General features: G+C 37.7%; 1 protein-coding gene across 2 annotated transcripts in view; it reads left to right on the top strand.

The window, feature by feature from the left end:
* The window catches only part of uggt2 (UDP-glucose glycoprotein glucosyltransferase 2), a 652,370-nt gene that overhangs the window by 284,683 nt on the left and 342,871 nt on the right, over positions 1-24,816 (top strand). For both annotated transcript variants that reach the window (XM_039745402.1, XM_039745404.1), the window contains exon 12: positions 20,466-20,557. In XM_039745402.1, coding sequence (XP_039601336.1) covers positions 20,466-20,557 — 92 coding nt within the window. The remainder of the gene's footprint in view (positions 1-20,465; positions 20,558-24,816) is intronic.

The following is a 24,816-nucleotide window of genomic DNA, read 5'->3' as shown; positions in this document are numbered from 1 at the left end:
TCCATGACTTGAAGCCAGTAATTTTCCTAAACAAGATCAGGAAGTGAAAACCAAGTTTTATATTAAACACATCTTACAACATCTAGGAGAAGGTTGTGTCACCCACAGAAAAATGTGATGAGACGGTCTATCACAAGTCTGTGCTTGTGAAACATTGGCCAATATGTTCTATTAGCAGGGTCACAGCATCTTCGTAAAATACTTTCTAGATAAGGACAATAATTTCTAGGTGCCAAAGCAGTGGTAGAGAATGACTTTGGAGTAGCATAAAATCCTGAAAATGCTTAATTCAAGATTATCTATGAGCACCCTGTGCAAATGCCAGCCAACCAGACATCAAACCAGGGTGTGTTTGTGTGTGTCCTGCGGTGGGTTGGCACCCTGCCCGGGATTGGTTCCTGCCTTGTGCCCTGTGTTGGCTGGGATTGGCTCCAGCGGACCCCCGTGACCCTGTGTTCGGATTCAGTGGATTGGAAAATGGATGGATGGTAAGCAGACAGGTGAGTCTGATCATTTAGTTTTGTTTAGTGACCTTTGGAAAACCTTTGGAAAGGACCTTTGGAAAACCTTTCCAGCATTCAGTTCAGATACATGATTTATTATCATAGATGAACTTCAATAGAAAATACATTCATAAGTAAAATTTACCTTTACAGCAAGAACAGCTTTGAGAATAATGGTACCCTTCTTTTATTCATTCAGTCAATTTATGTCCTCAGAGTCACAGAGGATAATGGAGCTATTGTACCTCAATAATGCATGCATAATTTTCACATTTTGTTTCATTAGGATAAAAGTTCAAAGGATGGGGCTATTGGAAAATGGGTTTCTTGAGACAGACTCACAACAGTCGATCATGTTTTCTGATGCGGTCATTTATGTAATCCACACAACCCACCAACATCAGCTTCTGTGGCCCTGCAACCAAGTCAGAAGGTCAGAAACCAGACAAAACACCTTTGGAATTATGCAAGCTAAATTAGTGGTAGAAATCAGGATGAGCAGAAACCTAGAGAAGAGCCTGTATCTGAAATCCAAAAAGAGATCTAAAACAGCAGGAAGTGGAAAGCACAAAAGACAAGCAAATATATTTAAACCACTCAACAGCAGTAAAGAATCCAAACTCAGGGAAAAAAGTTAAAAGCACTAGAATGATTAACTCTAAATGCCAAATTGCTAAGGGAAAGCATTTCACAGAGCTTGTGAAACACAATGATAAAGCACGGAGGACAGCTAATACTCTTTACTTATTTCACCGTTTTATTTCACTAGAATTACCAGAGCCTACAAAAAAACTCGTAATTCCGTCCCACCTTAAATTGCTTCTTAAATCCCTTCACACCTCTCCGCCAGCGTCCTTTGTCCTCATAATGTATGAAGCCTGAAGTACAAATATCAAAGAAAAAGGTACAAATATAACACAACAATTGCGCTTTTACTCAAAAATATAACTGCAGAAACAAAAAGCCACCTTAACATGCGACATTGACAGCTATTTGTTGTAATTGCCTCTGTGGTTCAATAGAATCAGTTCCCGTTTGGGAATCAAAAGGTCGCGAGTTCAATCCTGCACCACTCCGTTTTGAGAAGTAAACTGCTCTTAGTCTTACTATTTTAGAATAAAAGCATACATTTGATTTCGGTCTGTAACAGCTGGTGCAATTTATGATGCTTGTAAAGGTTAGCTTTTTTTTTTTTAATTCACTTTTCATTCTCTCACTCGTGTTCAGAATCAATCCATACAACCCCATCTGACACGGCTGTTTTCACATAAAGACGCGCTATAGCTCTGCAGTGTTTCACGATGCATACTAACGCCCCCCCCCCAAAAAGGGTTCTGACACACAGACGCTGGCAAAGCTGCCTTCTTCGTATCTCACTGTCACTTAATTTTCTTTTTATTCAGTTTTATTGAGTGTTCCTGCCAGTCCCCGCATGTTGCCGTATGCTGTTTCTTTTGTACTCCAGGACATGCAGAGGAAAGAATGGTAAAGAGCAGTAACTTCGGTGCTATATGCAATAATCAGACACTCCCCATCTGCCTGTTGTTTTGTTATACTTTTACACCAACTTATGTTCCTGTGTTTGAGCATCTTTTCTTGCCAACTACAATTCATGTTCATGTGTAAGGTTAAAATAAAAAACTATTTTTAATTCAAAAGATATTGAATGAAATAAGAATTACACTACCTGACTAGTCACATCATTGATGTCATGTCTGTTTTTCGTGGTCGGGCACGTTTAGCGATCACACTGTTCCTGAATGCTACTGAACCGTGCTTGGGCCCATCTCTTCCAAGCGGGTAGGGCGGTATGTTGGGCACGGTATGTTTGGCATGGCACGGAGCGATCACACTAGTCAAATGAACTAGGCTTTGCGGCATTACATGTGGGCAAATATGCTCAGGCACGGAACAAATTGCCAGTGTGAGTACACCCTAAAACTGTAGCAGCACTGATTTGGGCTGGTTAAACTTTTTAAGTTAATGGAGAAAAAAATCTGCTTCTGAGCTATTTTGATAAGAGCAGTTATGTTTTTATCACTGTCTAGTCTGTGAGTGATAAATGCCAAGAAATATAAATGATTCCACCATGTTCACTGTGACGTCATTTATAACTAGTATTACAGGAGGTGAAGAATATCGAGTTAATATTTTTGATGGTGCAATACACAGCTGGCCCGTGGAACCACCATCATCCAATATTGGACCTCACTCCTGTCAGCGATTACGTCAATCAGGGTGGTGTTATTAGCAAACTTTAACAGATGGGCCACTGGAGGTGCAGTCATTAGTGTAGGGAGAAAAAAGCAGAGGAGACAGAATGCAGCCTTGAGGTGACCCTGTGCTCAGGGTTATGGGCCCTGACTAATACTCATTCATCTTTACTGTCTGATGTATTTTCCTTAGAAAATCAGAGATCCAAAGACATGTGGCATAGTCTACATTCATACAGAGAATTTTCCTGTGGAGCCGCTCTCATATGATAATGTTAAATGCAACTGAAATCCACAAATTAGATCCTGGCAGAGTCTAAATGCTTAAAATAGGAGGAAAGTGTCATATTTACTGCATCCTCAAGTTTCTTGTTGGCACAGTAATCAGACTGTTGTGGGACAAGGAAAGAATTTGTGACAGATTTAAGATGATGAAGAATCAAACTTTCATATGGCTTCATTGTAACAAAGTTCAGCACTACTGACCTGCAATCATTTAGACACCAAATATTTTGCTTCTTAGGCAAAGGGATGATTGTTGATTCTTTGAAAAAAGCAGGGACTTTGTATTGAGCCAAAGACTGATAGAAATTTTCTGTAAATACAGGTGCTAAGTGATCAGCACAGTGCTTTAACACTAGAATTACCAAAGCCTATTAAAAAACTTGTATATCTGGCCCACCTTAAATCACTTCTTCGTCAGCGTCTTTTGTCTTGTAAATGTCTCGACCAACACAAGTAGCTAGCAGCCTGCTATGCCATCCCCACACAAAGGGCAAAATGTTCTCCCAGCTCAAGCCTTGATTATCTGGGAGTGAGGTACCCAGAGTTGTAGAGGGTAAATAATATATCGTTATTTGGAACGCATGCATTTCATGTGTATTCCGGGTCTGCAACAATCTATGTAAACACATTGTTAGTAATAAATAGCAAAATGTAGACATAAGCTGTATAATGTGTGAAGCCTGAAGTCCAAATTTCAAATAAACACTTTCACAAAAGGTACAAACATAATATGACAGCTTCTGTGGTGAAGCGGTAAGAGCTGCTAACTTGTAATCGAAAGGCTGCTGGTTTGATATTGGTTGCCTCGCAAATTTGCCGTTTTGAGTAGTGAGCTGCTCTTATTGTTAATATTATACATTAAAAAATTACATTTGATTTGCGTCTGTAACAGCTGGTGTAAATTTAAAGTTCTTGTAAAAGTTAGCATTTTTTTCAGTTTTATGCTCTCAGTTACAATCATGATACAACCCTACCATCACAAACCCCAGATCTGATGCTGTTAGTTTTTATTTGAAGCTGGGAATAATTGTAGATGTCAGTGGTGTTTTGATCCAATAGAACTGGAAATTCTCTGATCTGGAGGGATAAAAGCTGACACACAAATCCTGGTGTATCATGCCTGTTTGGTATTTTATTGTCACTTGAATTTTTTTTTATTCAGTTTTATTGAGTGTTCTTGCTCACGCTGAATTAGTATGCACCTTATGGTCCATGATGTAAAAGCTGCACTGACAAAAAACAGAGACATTGGTATATATGAAATAATTAATTTTATGACCTGTATAGTACATTTCAGAAAACATTGTGGCACTAATGCAACATTATTCATATTATTCATATTCATTTGCATACCTTCTTGCGGTTGTAAACAGTGACCGTGTTGTTTTTTTTTTTTTCCCAATCTTGCCTAATCTCCTCATTTTGGTGTATGGTGGTGTTTCTTTTGTAATCCAGGACATGCAGAGCAAAGAATTGTACAAAGAGGTCAGTTCCAAGCTATATACTGTACAATCATCAAATTAAAATGTTAACAGTTCCCACATGCCCAAGGACTGTCCTTCCTGAATTTACGACTTGTGTACCTGTTGCAATGTACACTCTTTCTATGCTGTGGTTCCTATTACATTGAAGGAGCACCTGACACTGAGTTTGCTTTCCTGGGGGAAACAGTTGTCGTGGAACAGAAGCTTGTCAATGTTGCATCCACTTTTTCTTTTTCCATCTCCTTTTCTTGTAAGAAGCGACGACAAAGTTCCTCTGCAAGGTGAGCAAAGAACACTCTTCTTTTCTCAGTGGACCCGTGTATGCCCTGCACAGTACATGTGCGTTCATTGCCACCAGGTCAAGCATGTTATAGCACACAGCAAACAGCCACCTGCATGTTCCTGTTCGCATTGAATAAGCTTATGCCTTCTGGTGCATGATGCCAACGCAACACCAGGGAAAAATAAATATATGTGACATTTTGAAGAAATTATTTTATGACCTGAATAGTACCAATCAGAAAACAGCATCACACTAATGTAATATTATTTGAAAAGAACGTCAGATTGGGTGTAAATTTATGGTACTTGTAAAAGTTAGCTTTTTTTCTGTTTTATTCTCTCAGTCACGTTCACGCTGTCCCAACCCCCTCCTGATCTGACCCTAACTAACAACGTCAGCATAAATTTACGCATTATAAAGTTTCTGCTTTAGGTATGTAAATCAAATGGTTTTTTTTTTCATTGATTAAATTCTTGAGTTATTGCGCATGAGTTTATTTCATATTTAGACTAAAGTCTTTACACATTATACACTTCATGTCATTATTATTATAAAAACGTTTCTGCTTTAAGTATGTGTTCAGCCTTTGTTGACTCACATTTCTCTTCATCCTACACTTATCCAGATCTTTGTAGACACGGAACATACATGAAATGCATATATTCCAAATAACGATTTACTATATTATTTACCCCATAGAACTCCAGGAACCTCACACGCAGATAAGGAGCCTTGGCTTGAGCTGGGAGAACTTTTTGCCCGTGTTGAGCTCCGCTAAGCCAGGGGATGGGACAGCAGGCTGCTTGTTGCTTGTGCTGATCAATGCATTTATAAAACAAAAGACACTGATGGAGAGGTGCAAAGGGATTTAAGATGGGCTGGGATTACAAGTTTTTTCATAGGCTTCAGGAATTCTGGTGTTAAACAACTGAAAATTGCTGGTTATGCCACATTTTCCAAGTTAGGACTGAACTTGTAGCACAGTTGTGCTCAACCTTTTTCTGACAGATCTGGCTCTGTACAAGTGGTTAACAGATGTAATGAGTTCAGCCACAGTATCTGCCCTTTTTTTCTTTTCCATTCTGTTGTGGAGATATCAAACAAACAAGCTTTTGTTCTGTTTCTGAGGTCCAAAATACCTGTGTTCCTTATTTCTCACTGCATTACATACATTGTACTTCTAGTTTCTAGCTGTCATGAAAGCAGAACTTTTCCCCGTAACTAAAGACAACATCAGTTCTGTTTGATTTTTTTGGAGGGAGTTGCAGACTAGTTGGAATGAATTGCTGTGCATGTCATATTGTGTGACCAGCTTCACAGGTGTACGCTGTACACTGCTTGCAACTTTTTAAGATCATGGAAATGAAGGCTACGACTGAAAATCGCTTGAAATGTTGCGTAATGTGACATAGGCTAGTCTGTACTAGAATTTTTGGAACATTTCTGTCTCTGGAAGGGCAAACATACTTTGTGCTGAGAAATGTGGAGAAGGTAGGTATTGATTAACTATCATGATAGAGATAAGTCGGGTTGTTTAATGTCATGACTGGCAGAGGGGAGCTTTTTAAACTGTTATACTGGTCAAATAGAGAGGTATTGGTCTGTGGCTTGGGCTTGCATTTGTAATCAGTACTCACCTGTAAAGCACTCCAGACAGAAGAACTATCATTGATGGAGAAATTTTGTTATAAGCTGATGAATATTGCCTAGCAATGCAGACAGGTGGTTGTAACCATGGCAAACAGCATGTGAAAAAAGACTTCTGACATTTTCATGGAATTGGCTTACTTTAGAATTACAAAAATATGGACGTTTAGAATACATATATATATATATATATATATATATATATATATATATATATATATATATATATATATATATATATATATACACATTGTATATTTAAACCGACATGGCAAACACAAGTCATATCTGTGGTGCAGCTGTGCCATTTTGCAAATAAAATTTGGGCTGGTGGCAGTAAAAAAAAATGTTACCTATCTTTGCAAAATAGCTTTCTTTATGACAAGATTTTGGCAGATATGAACTAAAAATGTGAAATCTCTACCTTTTTTGCAATGAATGAAAAGGGAGGGTTTCATATATAAACTACTAGCCCAAAAATCAAAATAGCACAGGCATCAGTGTACTTTAATAATTACTATACAGTAGTGTATAATGTACTTTACTTGTTATTAATGGACAAATGTATACAGATTTATAACACTGTTTTGCTTTTTCAGAATTTGGCTGGGTGTTATTGTCATATCTGTCAATTAATAACAACCAAGATGTCGAGTATGTTGGGATCCAGAGGGAGATACAGTAACAAGTGCAGCCTTTATTTGTCTGTCATGCATACAAGCAGTCAATAATAGGGCTGTATGGTTATTTTTTTGACTGAAGTATTGTGGCCCGTTTTATTATATCTTTTATAATGGACAAAAATCAAACTTTTAAAAAAAAATTAGATATCAAGATAATTTAGCAATTATTGAAAATATAATCTTTCTGTAAAGTAATTTATTTTAAAGGTCAGGTTCAGTAGAACAAGAGAGATCCAGTTAACGTTCAGCATAGCCGTTGATATGTCTGTTAAGAAAGTGATTATTAGTAATCATGGGAAGTTTTAAATGAGTGTAATCTTTATGTATTGCAGCAGGATATAGTGAAATAATGAGTCTTTATGCTTGATTTAAAAGCAGATGGTTGACAGGATATCCACTAGCTTGGCTAGAACATTATTCAAGATTTAGTTTCCTTTTGGCAAAGACTTGCTTCTGACTATAGTCTTAAATATTTCTAAAATTTAAAGTAGGTTAGAAAATGTAGACATTATTATAATATAGGTTGTATATTTTGCTCAGTTTGTTCATCATTTGATGTGGTTGTATAGTCATGTTAGGGGTTTTCTTAGCCAGAGAATTAACTTCTGCCATTTATTTTTTGAATTTACAAATATTTTTATGATTTATGTAATTTGTTTGGTCTGTTTAAGCCATCATTTAAACTTTCTACGTTCACTGTCATTGTTTCTAAGCCATTGCTAGAGCATGTCCCTCATTGTCTTTTTGGGGATATATACCATCAGCATGGCACTGCCAGATGTAAACACTAGTGTGGCAAATTGCTTGTGTACTAAAGTGACTTTAACTGCAGGTGGAAGTCCTATTTTACTTCTGGTGCCAAGCAGAGTTGTGTTACGGCGAAACACTCTATTAGCCAGGGAAAGCACTGTGAAGAAGCTGTCTGTTGTTACGGTTCTGCCTTTGTCCAGAAATGGCTCCATAAGCTTAATGACTACATACTTGGAAAGTCTTTGCCTTGGGTTGTAACTCAAAACACTGCCAGGTGTCTGAAGCCTCTGTCTTTATTCTGTTCTTATTCACACATTCTGCACAGGTGTCTTTGTTGTCAAAGCACAAATGCCGTATGGTAGTCTGTTAGCGGTCACAGGACATTGTATCTTTGTTAGCCAGTACAACAAATAGTTCTGAGCAGGCATCAGCCACAGCACCAACTGTGGTCATTGCTGCTCTTGTGAAAAGAATGGAGATTAACGGCATTAACTCAGAGAGGGAGAGGCAAGTTTGTTGTACCATGTGAATCTCACTGACAGAATAAAAGTGAATAATAAAAAAAAACAAGTGCTAACTTTTACAAGTAACCAAAATTTACACCGGGTGTTATAGATTCAAATCAAATGTATGTTTTTATTATCTTCTTTAATAAAACCCCTGTGTCCGTCCAGGTGTCCATGTGTGTGTGTCTTCTGGTGAAGTGCGCATGCGCGGGGCCATACACCATTTGTTCAGTCTCTTCTTGTGCATTCCCTGTGTAGATAGAGAGACAGACAGACAGAGAGACAGACACACACACACACACACACACACGAGAGAGACAGGCAGACAGACACAGACACACACACACACACACACACACGAGACAGACACACACATGCGTGCATTGTTGCAATGTTACCTTTCTTGGTTGTTTATTAAATTACGGATTTTTCAAATGTTAATTTTTTTCCCTGTGCTTAAAACTCATTAAAAAAAGTGTTTTTAGCGAGCAGGTCGTAAGGCTATAGCGCTAACTCTTGCAGTGTTAGTTTTCTCTGTTGTTCAAGGTTTTCTTAGTGTTATTCAATGTTTTTACATTTAGTTTATTATTACGCTGTGCATTCAATGGTGTAATCTATACTAATAAAAGGCAAAGCCCTCACTCACTCACTCACTCACTGACTCATCACTAATTCTCCAACTTCCCGTGTGGGTGGAAGGCTGAAATTTGGCAGGTTCATTCCTTACAGCTTCCTTACAAAAGTTGGGCAGGTTTTATATCGAAATTCTACGCGTAATGGTCATAACTGGAAGCAGTTTTTCTCCATTTACTGTAATGGAGATGAGCTTCAACGCCGTGGAGTTTCGTGTGACATCATCACACCTCCCACGTAATCACTTAGTACATAGAAAACCAGGAAGACCTCAAAAAAGCTCTGAAGAAAACATGCATTATATAATTGAGAAGGCAGCGAAACAGTAAGAAGCGAGCGAGTGACATATACAACCATATTCATGAGTTCTGCTACTTGGAAACAAAGCACGATGTAAACCTACACTTTAAATTAAGTTCATAGACAGGCTGCCGCTGGCGTTTGTAATTTAGTGCCTGCCCATATAAGGCCGTCCATCAGCGGCAATCCAATAGCAAACTGCCACTAAATATTCACGGGTGAAGGACTGTGCTTATGGAGAGGAAGATGAGATGGTCAGGGTGGTGTTTGACACAAACTCAGCGAAACTGCGAGAGAAAGTTTTAAGTGCCAGGACTAAGGTAACATTAAATACAGCCATGGACATAGCACGAGATGGCACCAGCACAGCTGGGAACCTTCGATGCATGTACACGGCGGCTCACGTGAACTGGCGCGTGCACAGATAAAAGCAACAGTTCCAAAGAGCTGAACAAAACCGAATTACACAATTGAAAAGGCAGCAAAAAATATGAAGCGTCTGATACATATAAGCATATTCATAAATCCAGCTACTGCGGAAACAAAGCACACGTTGGAAAAAGTCAATGTCCCGCTAAAGGAAGACAGTGTAAAAAAAACCCGTGCATGCAGTGTGTCAGGTCTCAGATAAAGAAGAAGACGAGCTGTTTATTGATGCAGTAAGAAACGAATCGATGAATGAAACCTGTCATCTTTACAGCGATTGACAAACACGGAATGTAACTTGAACACAACACATCCTACAAATACGAACCTGATTGAAAGAAATAATGATAATCAAATCCTTGATGACAGCAACACTCAGTAACACTCACAAAACAAATACTGTATATTGACAGTCATGTTACGTTATTTTTAAAATGTTCCCTTTTCTTTTTCTAGCTTTTTTAACACACTACTTCTCCGCTGCGATACGCGGGTATATATATATGTATATATATATATCCCGATCTACATACTCGAATAATGGATACTTTATTAGCCATCAATGATTGTTTTGGTAAAGCCATACTCAGTGTATTCATTAGATGAGCGGTAAAAAGTAAGAGCGAGGGAGGATGACTTATTGAGGCATGCAGGCTGTAGTCTTGCGTCAACTCTATCTGAATTGCGATCACATTTGAAAAAATATATCTTTTCAAGTTCTATTTAGTCCATATGTGTCAAACTCAAGGGCAGCGGGCCACATCCGCCCGGTAATTATATCCGCCTGCGAGATCATTTTATATACTGTATTATTGTTATTAAAGGCCGGGTATATGAAGCGCTGGTAACACAATAAACTACAGATCCCATAATGCAGCGCTTCAGCTGCCTTGCCGAACACTTACGCGTTAATCAAGTCTACCTTATGATGCTGCAAGTTATTGCGGCTAGCTCACACGATGCTGAAGAGAAAAGTTGATTCTGAAAATAGAGCCTTTAAAAACTGATGGGAGGCTGAGTATATGTTTACTGAACCCGTGTGTCTCATTTGTGGAGCTAATGTGGCTGTAATTACAGAATTTAATCTAAGACGGCACTACGAGACAAAACATCAAGATACAGAAAACAGCATAATTAAATAAGAATCTGACACTTCAGCGGACGTTTTAACCCGTGCACAATCACAAAGTGATTTCAAGTGAAGCTGCTTTTATGGGAGACACAAATGCACCAGTTCACCTTGCCCCACTTTCCCTGTTGCCAAGTAATGTTAAACCAAGTCGTCACTACGGTGTTCCCAAATCGCACTTTGCTGATAAACTGAGCGCACTGCGCACTGAGTTTGCACGGCGCTTTGGTGACTTTGAAGAACAAAAAAAGTCCGTCTACATGCGGCTCGAACCTTGTGCATGTTTGGTAGCACATATCTGTGTGAGAAGCTCTTCTCAGTGATAAAGACTAACAAAACAGCACACAGGAGTCGCCTCACTGATGAGCACCTGCAATCCATCCTGAGAATCTCCACAACACAGAACCTCACAGCAAACAGAAACGAACCTGTGGCCAAAAAAAGATGCCAGGCGTCCAGCTCTAAAATGACATATGAGCAAAGACAACTGAATGATTTGATTTGTTATTGCTGAAAGGAACACATTTTATTTATATTTCCAGGTTTTGTTATGCAGCATGTTCATATTTGAATTTGTATAATTTTGACAGGATATATTTTTATGGAGAGCAAAATCTTTTGGGATATTTAAAATCTAAGTTTATTTTTATATAAAATTACATAAGAGTAAAGAAATTTGAATGTTTGTTCTTTTAACGTTTACTTTATTTCTAACTTGTATAATTTAGACAGGATATATTTTTATGGAGAGCAAAATATTATAAGTTGTTTAAGGTTTGAGTTGATTTATTCACGAATAATATTCCTGTCTGTTTTTACCATTCCTACCAAAGATATTTCTGTCGACTAAATAAAAATTCCTTCTATTTAAAATTTAAATAGAACTTGAACAAATACGATAGTTCATAATATCCACGCAGACTTGCACGTAAGAGCGGGAGTTATCCGTTTTAACAAGCAGCGTATTGCACTGATACTGAAATAGCTGTGTGTGTATATATGTAGATATGTATGTATATGTATATATATGTTTATATATGTGTGTGTGTATGTATGTATATATATATATGTATTTGTGTGTATATATGTGTGTGCATGTATATATGTATGTGTGTATGTATTTACGTGTGTGTGTGTGTGTATATGTATGTGTATATATGTAGATATATATATATATATGTATATATGTGTACAGTAGAGTCCCGCTAATCCGAACCCCGCTAATCCGAAAATCCGCCTAATCCGAACAGGACTAGGGGAAAAAATACAGTAATTTTTATAAAATTTATGAACTGGGAAAAGTAAAGAAAACAAGTTTTTTCAAGTTATGTCGTACGTTTAATGTACATTTAAGAAACTTGTAATTTTTCAATTTCGCTGTCTAACTAAAAATCCAAAATACAGCCTTACTTCAAATTGAAACAAGTTTGAATTTACTCACATATGTAAAATCCATGTTCTGTACAGCATTTACACAAAACGTAAAAAGCAAACCATTATCTAAGAGGTAAAGTCAGTGATCTTCTTCTGGCGCTTAGCGAACTAAAACGGCTTGAAGAAGTAATGTTTCGCCAATGCCGCATAAACATAACATCTGTTGGGGTTGCATGCGTGTTGCTCAGCGTGCGCAAAGCGAGATCAAGGGCACTGGCTGCGGGAGTGTGTGGAACAACATCAGTCGGCGCGTCCCCTTCCTCCTCACTGTCGCTGTGTCGAGATCGGCTGCGTTCCCTGCACAGCTGCCACAATGTCATCATCTGTGTATTCTTCATGGCCACAGTCGTCAACGGCCGTCCACTCTTCCACGCACTCTTCTTCTGCATTTTCACAACCTGGCATTCTTTTCACCAATTGAAGAAGTTCGCAATTTTCTTTTGTCGGGGGGAAAACTGTTTGGACAAACTCTAGCTCAGGCCAGAGATTTTTCCAAGACTTCTGTAAGGATTCCTTGCGTGTGTTTTCCCAAGCTTCAGCAACCCAGTAAATAACATCTTTGATGTTCATTTTCTTGAGTTTATCCAAAATTGTTAGCTCTTCATTATCTTCAAGTAGGCTACGAAGAAGTATTTTTCTATAATTCTGTTTCAAAGCCTGCAAAACCCCTTGGTCCATTGGCTGCAAAATCGATGTGACATTTGGTGGGAGAAAAATAGCCTTGATATCATCGCAAAACAACTTGCATTTCTTCTGGATGTGACGGAGCATTGTCTATAAGTAACAAAGCACGAGGAGGCAATCCATTTTCTTTGTTAAACGCTTTACTTTTGGCACAAATTGCTTGTCAAACCATTCTTGGAACAAGGCACGATCCATCCAAGCTTTCTTTTGATTTCTGTAAAAACAGGAGAGAGTTCATGTTCATGTTCTTAAAACAGCGTGGTTTTGCCGATTTGCCAATAACCATTAGTGGAAGCTTATTTGTGGCAGAAGCATTGCTGCAGGCCAACACAGTTAGGCGCTGTTTATCCATTTTAAACCCTGGTGCAGATCGTTCCTCTTGTGATGCAAGACTTTTGGTAGGCAATGCTTTAAAGTTAAGTCCTGTCTCATCTGCGTTGTAAACTTGCTGGGGCGAGTAGGAAGAAATGATGCATTTGAACTCCTCAAGGTATTCAACAGCTGCTTTATTGTCCGCTGACAATTTCTCCCCAGTTATTGTAAGCTGCCTGATTCCGTGTCTTTTCTTCCATCGGTCTAAGAAACCACAACTAGCCGTAAATGATACGTCACCGTCCATGAGCTTGTTCAATTGAAGCGCCTTTTCTTGAATTAGAGGGCCAGTGATAGGGATTCCTTTCTGTCTTTCTTGTGTAAACCATAAGAAAAGTGCTTCGTCCAATTTTTCGTAAGAAGACACTGTCGTCTTGCTACGTTTTTCAATCGTTTTTTCACTTGTGGTAGCGCAAAACTGCTCAATTTTACCTCTGTTCTTTTCCAATCGGAAATTGTTGCTTTCCCGACACCAAATTCCTTCGATAACTGAGTGGCACTTTCACCTTTGTCAAGTCTTTTCAACACTTCCAGTTTTTCTTTTAATGTACATGAGTTATGTTTACGTTTGCTTACCATGATGATTAACAGCAGGGACAAGCACAGAATGTAAAGAAACCACACTACACACCACTCACAAAACACAGGGCAAGTGCACGCACACGAACAATAACATTGCACAAAACACATCACTCGGCAGTAGCAGGTGGCACACTGACTCAGTGACTCATAGTTTGGGAACGGAAATCAAGAGGAATGCGTAGGTCTAGGTCACTGCCCTTCCGCTACTACTCACGCATCCGCCTGTCATATCGATTTTACCTCCGATCACAGTCACACTACAGTGCAGTTTAAATAGCAGTGTACTAGAATACGTAATTTCTTACCTTTAATTCTTGACACATCAGACGCTTAATACGCCTCATAAAGTCAATATATGGCATTATATGACAAAACTCCGCCTAATCCGAATTTTCGCTAATCCGAACAGGGTTCGGTCCCAATTAGTTCGGATTAGCGGGACTCTACTGTATATGTATATATATGTATATATATATATATATATATATATGTTTATGTGTGTGTGTGTAAATATATATATGACAACAACACTCATCACTCACAACAGTGACAAAACAATTACATTGACAATCATGTTACGTTATTTTCAAAATGTTTCCTTTTCTTTTCATTGCTTCTTTAACACACTACTTCTCCTTCTGCTGGTATTTTGCTAGTTAACTATATTTGTGCTTAAAAACTTAAAAATATATATATTTACATACAGTTCATACGGTCCAGAACGGATTAATTGTATTTATATACAATCCTATGGGGGAAATTACTTTGGTTCACGACCAAATTGGGTTACAACCAGAGTTTTGGAACGAATTATAGTCGTGAACCGAGGTTCCACTGTATTACTCTCAGACAAAATTACAGGCATTTTACGGAAATACGAATCAGTATTACTGAGAGAGAAAATTAAAGGCACACATTACAGTGACGCATATTACAGCCACATACAATGTCCCTTACCATTTAATATAGACTGTTCCTACTAATGTTTATGCACTACTGTTCTAGTGCCCGTTATTGTAACGGGCTTAATGTCTAGTATTATAATCTATACTAATAAAAGGCAAAGCCCTCACTGACTGACTCACTCATCACTAATTCTCCAACTTCCCGTGTAGGTAGAAGGATGAAATTCGGCAGGCTCATTCCTTACAGCTTACTTACAAAAGTTGGGTAGGTTTCATTTCGAAATTCTACGCGTAATGGTCATAACTGGAACATATTTTCGTCCATATACACTGTAATAGAATGCAGCTCGATAGCCGTGGGAGGCGGAGTTTTGTATTAAAATATTTAACCAATCACATTTCAGCCATCATTTGTTGCCAGGCAGAGAGGCTTTCACAATCTGTTGTGGAGGCACTCTTTGTTGCTTCAACCAGTCAGATTTTGAGTTGGTGTCAGTAGGGCCCTTTAGCAGGCGTACGGCAACGTCACCATATTCAGACCCATTGATTGGATAGAAGCCGATATGAGGAACTCTACGACGTCATTGAACGCACTACAATCGCTCCGAGCGAAAGATCGTCGCGTGCACTACGGCCAACTCCATGGCAGGATTCTGGACAATAGTATTTGCCAGACACAGACCAGATTTCAAGACCATGAAAACCTGATGTTTGTCACGTGTTTCGGCTAAAACTGTAACACAAGAACTGACTATAATGTATGCCATGGATGATTTTGCAGGAGAATCTCCCACTGATCTCCTTGACTTCATCAGAAAAATTTGAATGAGAGCATGGGGCGGCTGTTCACATTGGTATATTTGGCGGTGAGCATTCCTGTGTACACTGCTTCTGTTGAGTGGACATTTTCAGCCCTAAAGCGAAATCAAACTTATGCCGGGAATACCATAGGGCGGGTTCGCGTTTCAGCATTAGCTTCGATGGCGATAGAAAGTGATGTTTAGATGGAACTGAAGCGCTCGGATAATCCATACGACAGAGTAATTGAACTGTTTTTGAGGAAACAGAGGACGATGGATTTTGTTTACAAATGATCCAAAATGTTTGGTGAGTAAAATTTTGCGATTTTCCTAAATAATACTGCACGTTTATGAGTTATTATTGATGTTTTTTATGTGTGTCGCGGCTGTGCCTGCAGTAGAAAGGAACTTGTTCATCCCTGGTTTCTCTATAAAATAAAGGCATTTATTGTGGCTACAGGAGTGTATATATATATATATATATATATATATATATATATATATATATATATATATATATATATATATTTTTTTTATATATATAATATATGCACCCGATCTACATACTGTCAAATAAACGAACCACACACCGTGACGCTACACGATATGTGTGAGTGTGCGTATGTATGTATGTGTATATATATATATATATAGAGAGAGAGAGAGGTGTATATGTAGATATAAACATATACAATATATACATATAAACATATGTATGTGTATATATATATATATATATATATGACAGCAACGCTCATAACAGTGACAAAACAATTACATTGACAATCATGTTACATTATTTTTAAAATGTTTCCTTTTCTTTTTCATAACTTCTTTAACACACTACTTCTCCGCTGCGAAGCGCGGGTATTTTGCTAGTAATAATATAAGCAGCAGCTCAAGTTTCGAACACAGTGGATGTGTTTATATTTTCCTTATTTTGTATGCTGCCTTGATATTTCATTTTAGCCTATGATTTACTCTTCAGTGCTTTTTGATTTTTGCCTGTGTCAAGTGCTTTATAAATACATTTTTACTTTTACTGTAATATTTAGTAAATTTATGCCTTTTTTATTCTTGGACCCAGGTTACCATAAGCCCTGTTGTAAGTTGCAATGTATAAAAAAGTTCACTTTAGAGCACACTTTTATGGGTCAAAATGATATATACTTCTTATTTTAAGAAATAGGTTTAACTTAAAAAATGCTAAGAACAAGAAGTGCCAGTTAAAGCCCAACTGGAGTCCTAGGCAAGTTGAATGAATGTTGCCCTTTGTTGTCCATAGCACGTAGTCTGTATTATTAGACTTTAACAGTCTGTGGGTGGTCGGTGATCCCCCTCGGTGTCCAGAGTGAGCTGTGGTATAGTGGGTCTGCAGCTCATGTCAAAGGCCACTTTTTGAATAAATAATCGCCGCACTCATGGCATAACGAGGGGGCGTGGTGGTGTGTGGCTGAAGCAGTTCCTGGGGAATTCATGATGCGGGCGTTTCTCATGTGCGCAGGTGAGAAACCATCCGCATCCATAATTGTTCCTGGGAGTGCTGACTGCCACAGCTGCCACGTCCCCGTTATAAATAGAAGTGCGAGTCGGCTAGGAGGGATGAAGAGAAAGAAAAGGAAAGAACTGGAGGTTGCAGAAGAAGAAGGCGGCAGAGAGTAGTGAGGAGAAAACCGGTGCGTGTGTGCGAGGGAGAGAGAGAGAGAGAGAGAGAGAAGGCTCGCGTGCAACTGGACTGTGAGACCTAACGGGGTGTTTGGCCGACCCCAAGGGCAGTTGGTAGTGGTCGCTCCTGCTGTGCATTTTATTGTGGAGCGGGAGTGACCGAAAGAAGGGCTAGCTGGCAGCGTAAGGCTGAGAAGGCAGCGGGAGTCGGGAGGCTTGGAAGGTGGATTCCCCAGTGTGAGCGTCCAGGCCATTGGGGAAAAACCAAGTTTTGGTCTGAAGAGTGCTTAGCCGGAGCCAGGGATTGGGAAGCCTCCAGACCAGAAAGCAGAAGGAAGACCAGGTGCTTCGCCTGGATAGGGAGAAGCAGGGGAGTCACTAGTTAAAGAATGTATCGGGTTTGTATTTTTAAAGAGATTGCTTCCAGCTGTTATTTTAAACCTCGTTGTTTTTTTAAGGATTTTTTCTATTAGATTTTAACTTCCACTTTTCACCTGTTTTATGGATTATTTATTTAAAAATTATGGGACACTGCACTATTTATTTGGACACTGTTTTGTTTGTTTTTGTTTTTAAAGTAAAAGCACTCTTGCACTTTTTGCCCCATCCCCTTGCTTTATTGTTTGTGCCTTACTGCCTAGCTCATTGGTGACATCACCGACAGTGTCGGGTTTAAGGGCTCCTGGAGAGACGATGGGAGCGTGGAGCAGAACCTGCATCATCACATGAGCTCCTTTGTGCACTTACCATGGTCTTTAAGGAGTGTGCTTACCTTCGTTTACGGAGTGTGCACACTTTTACTTTAATAAATGGTACCCCCTCAGGTGACAGTTGCTTAGGACACCATCTGGGTTGAACAACTCTGAATGGAAACCTGCATAGAATGAGAGGTATACAGTAGTGTACTGACATAACGATGAGTCTGACAGCTTGTTTAACTGTATCATATATACTTGTCTCATAAAACTGTTTTTTCAATAGAGCTCTGCCGAATAGAAAAACAGTTTTTGCATGTGTGATTTCCTTTGCACACTTTCCAAACAGGCCCATGCCATTGAATACATCAGTATTACGGTAATTTAACCAGTTTGAAGTGTTGTGTGAAAGGCTAGCTTCACTAAGAATGACTGACCCATACAATTAGGACTATATCAGAGGGGTATAATATATTGTCCTATAATTATAGGATAAAGTATCTAAAGTAAATGGGGAATACAATGAAAACATACTTTGGTATTTTTTTGCAGGTCTCATTCCATGCAGTTTCCTGGTTTTTGCTTTTTGAAAGAAACGTCTTTTGCTTAGTTGTGGGCCATTAGGTCATATTCTATAATATGTCTAAAATGCCCAGTTGTGCACATTTTTATTTCTGCATGAAAGCTGAGCATTCTGTGTTGGTTTTTTTAAATGTGAAAATAATTATCCATCTTAACTTCAGTCCATCCATTCATCCCATTTGCTAACATTTTTCTCCAGTTCAGATCACAGAAGCAATTGCCTATCCAGTTAAGGGCTAGTGACCATACCATTCAGCATTGTTGTTATGATTAACAGTACCAGATGAGGCTCTTTTGCCTCACAACTGAACTAGACTAAGCAGATTTGATAGTAGATAAATGGATGGAGATATTCTTTATGTGTGATCAATGATTTTTGTTGCATGTTACGTTCATATTTTTAACTATTTAGAACATGCATTGCTCTGCATGTTAACAATTTGACAGATTAAATAAGTCAAAACCTAAAAATTTCTTGCGCATACCTTGTAAACTTTATAGGAAAAGCTGAGTGCTTCATCTATTATTCATCAACTACACTGTCTTTTTTATAAAGAGAACTGCTTGAAAATGTATGTAATAATTTAATATTTAGGTGTGATTGCTATAGGCTTCTTTTAGTAAATCTTGTGCTTTTTAAACTGATGTGAACTATGTTCTTTTGCAAAAGTTGTGTTTATTGCATTTAAGCTTAATTTGTTTTAAATAAATATAGCGCATTCAAATCAACAAAACTAGTTTTTGTTACACATTATGCCAAACAATCACACCTTTTAGTCTATTTCTTCTGTTGTTCACAACCATCTGTGGCATAAACTATATTTGTCTGCCTGTGTGGGTCTACATTCAGTTTTCTGTGTGTGAGTGTGGGCAGGAATTTGCATGAAAAGTAATTTCTCAGAATTTCACAACATTTTAAATAAATGAAATGCACCTTTAACTGGTCAATGCCTAAATCAAGAAATCATTTTGAACAATTAATTATCTGTCTTTCCTAATATTTCAAAATTATAACAATTTAAACATTTTGCTATTTACTTAGGATGATTTTAATCGGGCCAGTACACTATTTGTTGTTCTGTGCATTTGCTAAAAAGTGTTTAATAATGTAATAATTCTGAAAAGAATGCTTTATGCTTTTAGGTTATACAGTACTACTGTTGTGTTTATTATATTAAAATTAGTTTACATTTTCTCAATAATAATGTTAGTTACATTTATATTTATTTAACAGTAACAAGAATTTGAATTTTGCATTAAATCCTAAATGAACTTGTTATTTTTGTACACAGGAGAACATGCCACATTTTAGTTTGCAATAGTATGTCAGCATTCTGAGGCAGCACCATACCTTACATACCCATAATATGAAATGTCAGGGGTATGTTGCTTCATACATCCGTTAGTCTTTCAGAGGAGCACATACTTGGCTTACTTCATAGGCGTCAAACGCAGAGATACCCATCCCCAGGCTACTAGCTGAGGTTTTGTTTTGGCAAGTCTTAAGCTGCACAGAAGAAAGGACATTACCACGTTTTGGGTGTAATCACAATTTTGAATTATTTCAGTTTGTGTCAATGGTTTGGTACACTGTTACTGAAGATTTCCCTGTCAGAATTTCACACATCAAAAATACTTAAAAAGTGATGTGTACAGTACACATTCTGTTTCTTAACAATCTTAACAATGCTACTAAAAGTAAAGAAAAATCATATTCAACTTGAATTTAGCTATTTCAAATTTGTTCTAATGATTTTAAGGAGATATGTTTATATAATACTGTATACTCAATATTATTAACAATATTCATTTTTGAGTTTCTCCATAATGTGTACTCTTAATTTTCAAATTATAGTTTAATATTTCTCATAATCCTTATAGTTGTTCTCTTTTATTATTTTTAGCACCTCACAGACACTTTGGGAATTCAGCCGGGTGAGGCAGGTTTTTTCATCAATGGATATCAGATAGAATTGGACGCCAGCAATCCTTTCAGGTACCTTTTCATCTTCACTACATATGTGTTTATTATAATTGTGAATTCTTCTCAAATAAAGGAATGATGAATCCAATGTCAGATGGTCCTGGGTTTCCTGTGGAATTTGCTTGGTTTATCGAGTGCAGTTGGACTGATCTAAAAAAAAAAGTGTATCTTTATGAAACTTAGCAGTTTGGAAAAGAAAAAAAAAAAAAAAACTAAACTGTACAGGTATTTTTTAGTGCAAAAACTGTTTTTGTGTTCAATAATACTTTCTGCTTTTGTTGCATCTGATTTTGTATTTAAACTTAAATTACTGTTATGGGCAACCTGGCAGTAATTTAGATAACATACAGGACATTTATGTGAAGGACAGTGACACGAAAATATGATACCTTTCAAAAGAAAGAAAAAAAAATGCACACATACAGTAACACTGACTATTTCATTTGCAATCCCAAGTCAATCCATAAGGCATCATTAGGAGGATGAGAGGCAGATGGGTCAGCAGTTGGTACCTGACTCTCTTCAGGTTCCGGAAGTGATCAAAATTAGCAATATCATTTTCCTGTACAAGACACACAGTACCTAAAGTAATCATATAACACCATATGTTCATTGCTCCTGTAACCATACATCTACCTTGGACCCATTTTTAATTATTTAAATTAATAAATTCATTCATTCATTCAGTGATTAAGTTTACAAATATATCTATTAAGCACAAATTGTTTGAAATGTGTACAATATATATAGCAGTACAATATATGATTAGAAAAATTTTCCTTTTATAGATCATAACACAGTCTATTATAATAGACTTAATTTAGAGTAACATTAGTAAATTTTTGCCAGATTTTGTATAAAAAATATATATACTGTACTGTATATGTACTTTTTGTGCAGGTGCATTAGACAACTTGTAGTTAGATAGCTTAGTCAACACACTAAGAAGGTAGGATAAGAGATTACTATGTAATCTAATCCCATTTGTTGTTACTCCAAAAAATTATGTTTAAGGATTAGGAATAAGTGTAAATATGGTAATTTTTGATAAATAAATATCTTTCCTCAAAATTGTCTTAATTTAGTACAGTCCTTAAACATGACCAAGCAAGTCCAGTGTTAAAAGTCATTGCTCACAGTTAAAGTCCATTCCTTGATATATTTTGGATGAATTTAATTTTCTTCTCGGTGCCACACAAGCAGCGCAGCCTTTTTACAGGAGCACTCTTTCTCTCTCTCTGTCTTCTTTTTTGAGACAACTTTAATTTTTTTAGATGATTATCCAATTTATATAATTATTATTAATAATAATGTTAAGAAATGGCTTCCCACTTGTTACTGTTATTTTTAAATTGAAGCTATGCCACTGTCATCACAGATGCATACCTGAGTGGTCTACCCATATCAGCTGCTTTTTGGATGAGCTGGGAACTTGAAAGTTATCACAGCATGAATGAAAAGGTTCAGAAGAATCTAATGACTACTTTTGTCTATAACACTGGAAGATGTAGGAGGCTCTTAGCATATAAAGAGGGAAATATTAATTGTTCCCCTTCTCAGCTGGTAGCTCTGTGATCACTGCTCACTGTTGCATTTTATCTCAGAAGTAGCTTGTCCAAAGATGGAAAGAATATGGAACAAGTAAGGTGGAAAGGATTCAGAATGGGCCTGCCTCCATAAATGTGGAATGTTCGATTGCATTTAAATAAGTTGGGTGAATTTTTTACGTGTTATGGAGAGTCACAGACATTTCTGTGGCATTTGTTTATTGTGGAGAACCAGTGCAAACAAATTTTAGATTCTGTTTAATGCAAGAGAGTTTTCATTTGATCAAACAGAGTGGTAAAAGCAGAAGTAGAACTAGTGACTTATGAAGAAGCTGTGAGCACATTACAATTAAAGCCAATAAATGTGATCTAGACTTTAAAAAACTGACTGAATTTGTTGGTAAACTCAGAATAATATATAGAGAACAATTCAAGCAAAACTGTCTTTCTAAAACTAACTAAGCAGTTGCATTTCCATTATCTTCTGCTTACTTCCTGGCACTTGAAGCTTTTCAGGGATTCAAAAGTCACTAGGGTCTCTCCTGGTGTAAGTTTAGAGCTGTCCATGACCAAGAACTAGTTTCTGGCAGGACCAGAAGTTATCCCAGGAGAAACTTTAGAGCTTCTTTCATACCATATCCCAGAAAGTACAAAGATTAAAAGAAAAAACAAGTACAAAGATGCAGATGTCAGGAGGGAATGGCAAAAAAGGGTAAAACAGTTGAATGGCAGACATATATCAAAAATGTATACAGTTTCGTATATATTTCCTTTGTTCACCTTTCCTATGGTGTAAATAAAGCCATTATCAATTTATTTATAGAGCGCATTTAAGACAACCTCAGCAATGATGTAACCAAAGTGCTTTACATAGCCCATACAATAAACGAAAGACAGTTAAACTGAAAAGTAAAAATAAAACATAATACAATAACAGTAGAGTGAAACAAGCCCCTGACTAGGTGGGTCGGATTACCAGTGTCACTGACAATCCTGAAAAGCTAAATAATAAAAATAAATGTTCAGTCTAGATGTAAACAGATCAACTGAAAAAAAATCCTTAATGTAGGAAATAAATAATTCCACAAACGTGGTGCAGTGGCTGCAAAAGCCCTGTGTTTTGTCTTAGTAGAGTATTATATTGCTCAACTTTCCCCTTTTATATTATTAATATGAAGCCTTTGTCAGAATGCCTCAAATCTCATAGACTTACCACTGTTTATAAGGTATTATAGTATATAACGTCTCCCCACCTTCCCTTCTTCATCTTTAACCTCAGGCAATTAGGTGTAGTAAAAGGCAAGGAGGAGTTAAGTTACAATTTAAACAATGTATTATCTATACTAATAAAAGGCAAAGCCCTCACTCACTCACTCACTCACTGACTCATCACTAATTCTCCAACTTCCCGTGTAGGTAGAAGGCTGAAATTTCGCAGGCTTATTCCTTACAGCTTACTTACAAAAGTTGGGCTGGTTTCATTTCGAAATTCTACGCGTAAGGGTCATAACTGGAACCTATTTTTCTACATATAATGTAATAGAGTTGAGTTGGAGATGGCTGTGGGGGGCGGAGTTTCGTGTGACATCATCATGCCTCCTACGTAAGTACGTAGAGAACAAGGAAGAACTCCAAACAGTGATGAGCACAAAACGCCATTTCACAATTGAGAAGGCAGAAAAACATTATGAAGCAAATGATGCATACAAGCATATTCATAAGTACAGCTACTGCGGAAACAAAGCACGGCGTGAACCGTAAGTTTATATTAAATTAAGTTCATAGACAGGCTGCCACTAGCGTTTGTAATTTAGTGCCTGCCCATATAAGGCCGTCCATCAGCGGCAATCCAATACAAACACTGCCGGTAAATATTCGCGTGTGAAGGACTGTGCTTATGCAGAGGAAGATGAGATGGTCAGGGTGGTGTTTGGCACAAACTCAGTGAAACTGCGAGAGAAACTTTTAAGTGCCGGGTCTTAGCTGACATTACACGAGATGGCACCAGCACAGCTGGGAACCTTCGATGCAAGAACACCAAGCGGCTCACGTGAACTGACGCAGTGCACAGACAAAAGCAACAGTTCCAAAGAGTGCTGAACAAAAACCGAATTACACAATTGAGAAGGCAGCAAAAAAATATGAAGCATCTGATACATAGAATCATATTCATAAGTGCAGCTACTGAGGAAACAGCACACGGTGGAAAAAGTGAATGTCCCGCTAAAGGAAGACAGTGTAAAAAAAAACCCGTGCATGCAGTTTGTCACATCTCAGATAAAGAGGAAGACGAGCTGTTTATTGATGCAGTAAGAAACTAATCGATGAATGAAACCTCTTATCTTTACAACGATTGACAAACACGGAATGTAACTTGAACACAACACATCCTACAAATACGAACCTGATTGAAAGAAATAATGATAATCAAATCCTTGATGACAGCAACATTCAATAACACTCACAAAACAATTACTGTATATTGACAATCATGTTACGTTATTTTTAAAATGTTCCCTTTTTCATAACTTCTACTTCTCCACTGCGATACACGGGTATATATATAAATGTATATATATACCCCGATCTACAGTATATATTCTCGCATAGACAAGCCACACGCTGTGGCGCAATTGTAGAGTCTTCGCCTCTAATGCCAACATTCGAGGTTCGATTCCCGAGAGGGGATGCACTGAGTATGTACGGCGCTACCGATTCATTTTA

Source organism: Polypterus senegalus, chromosome 2, assembly GCF_016835505.1.
Source record: "Polypterus senegalus isolate Bchr_013 chromosome 2, ASM1683550v1, whole genome shotgun sequence".
NCBI classification, from domain to species: Eukaryota; Metazoa; Chordata; class Cladistia; order Polypteriformes; family Polypteridae; genus Polypterus; species Polypterus senegalus.
This window is presented reverse-complemented; position numbering and strand designations above follow the sequence as displayed.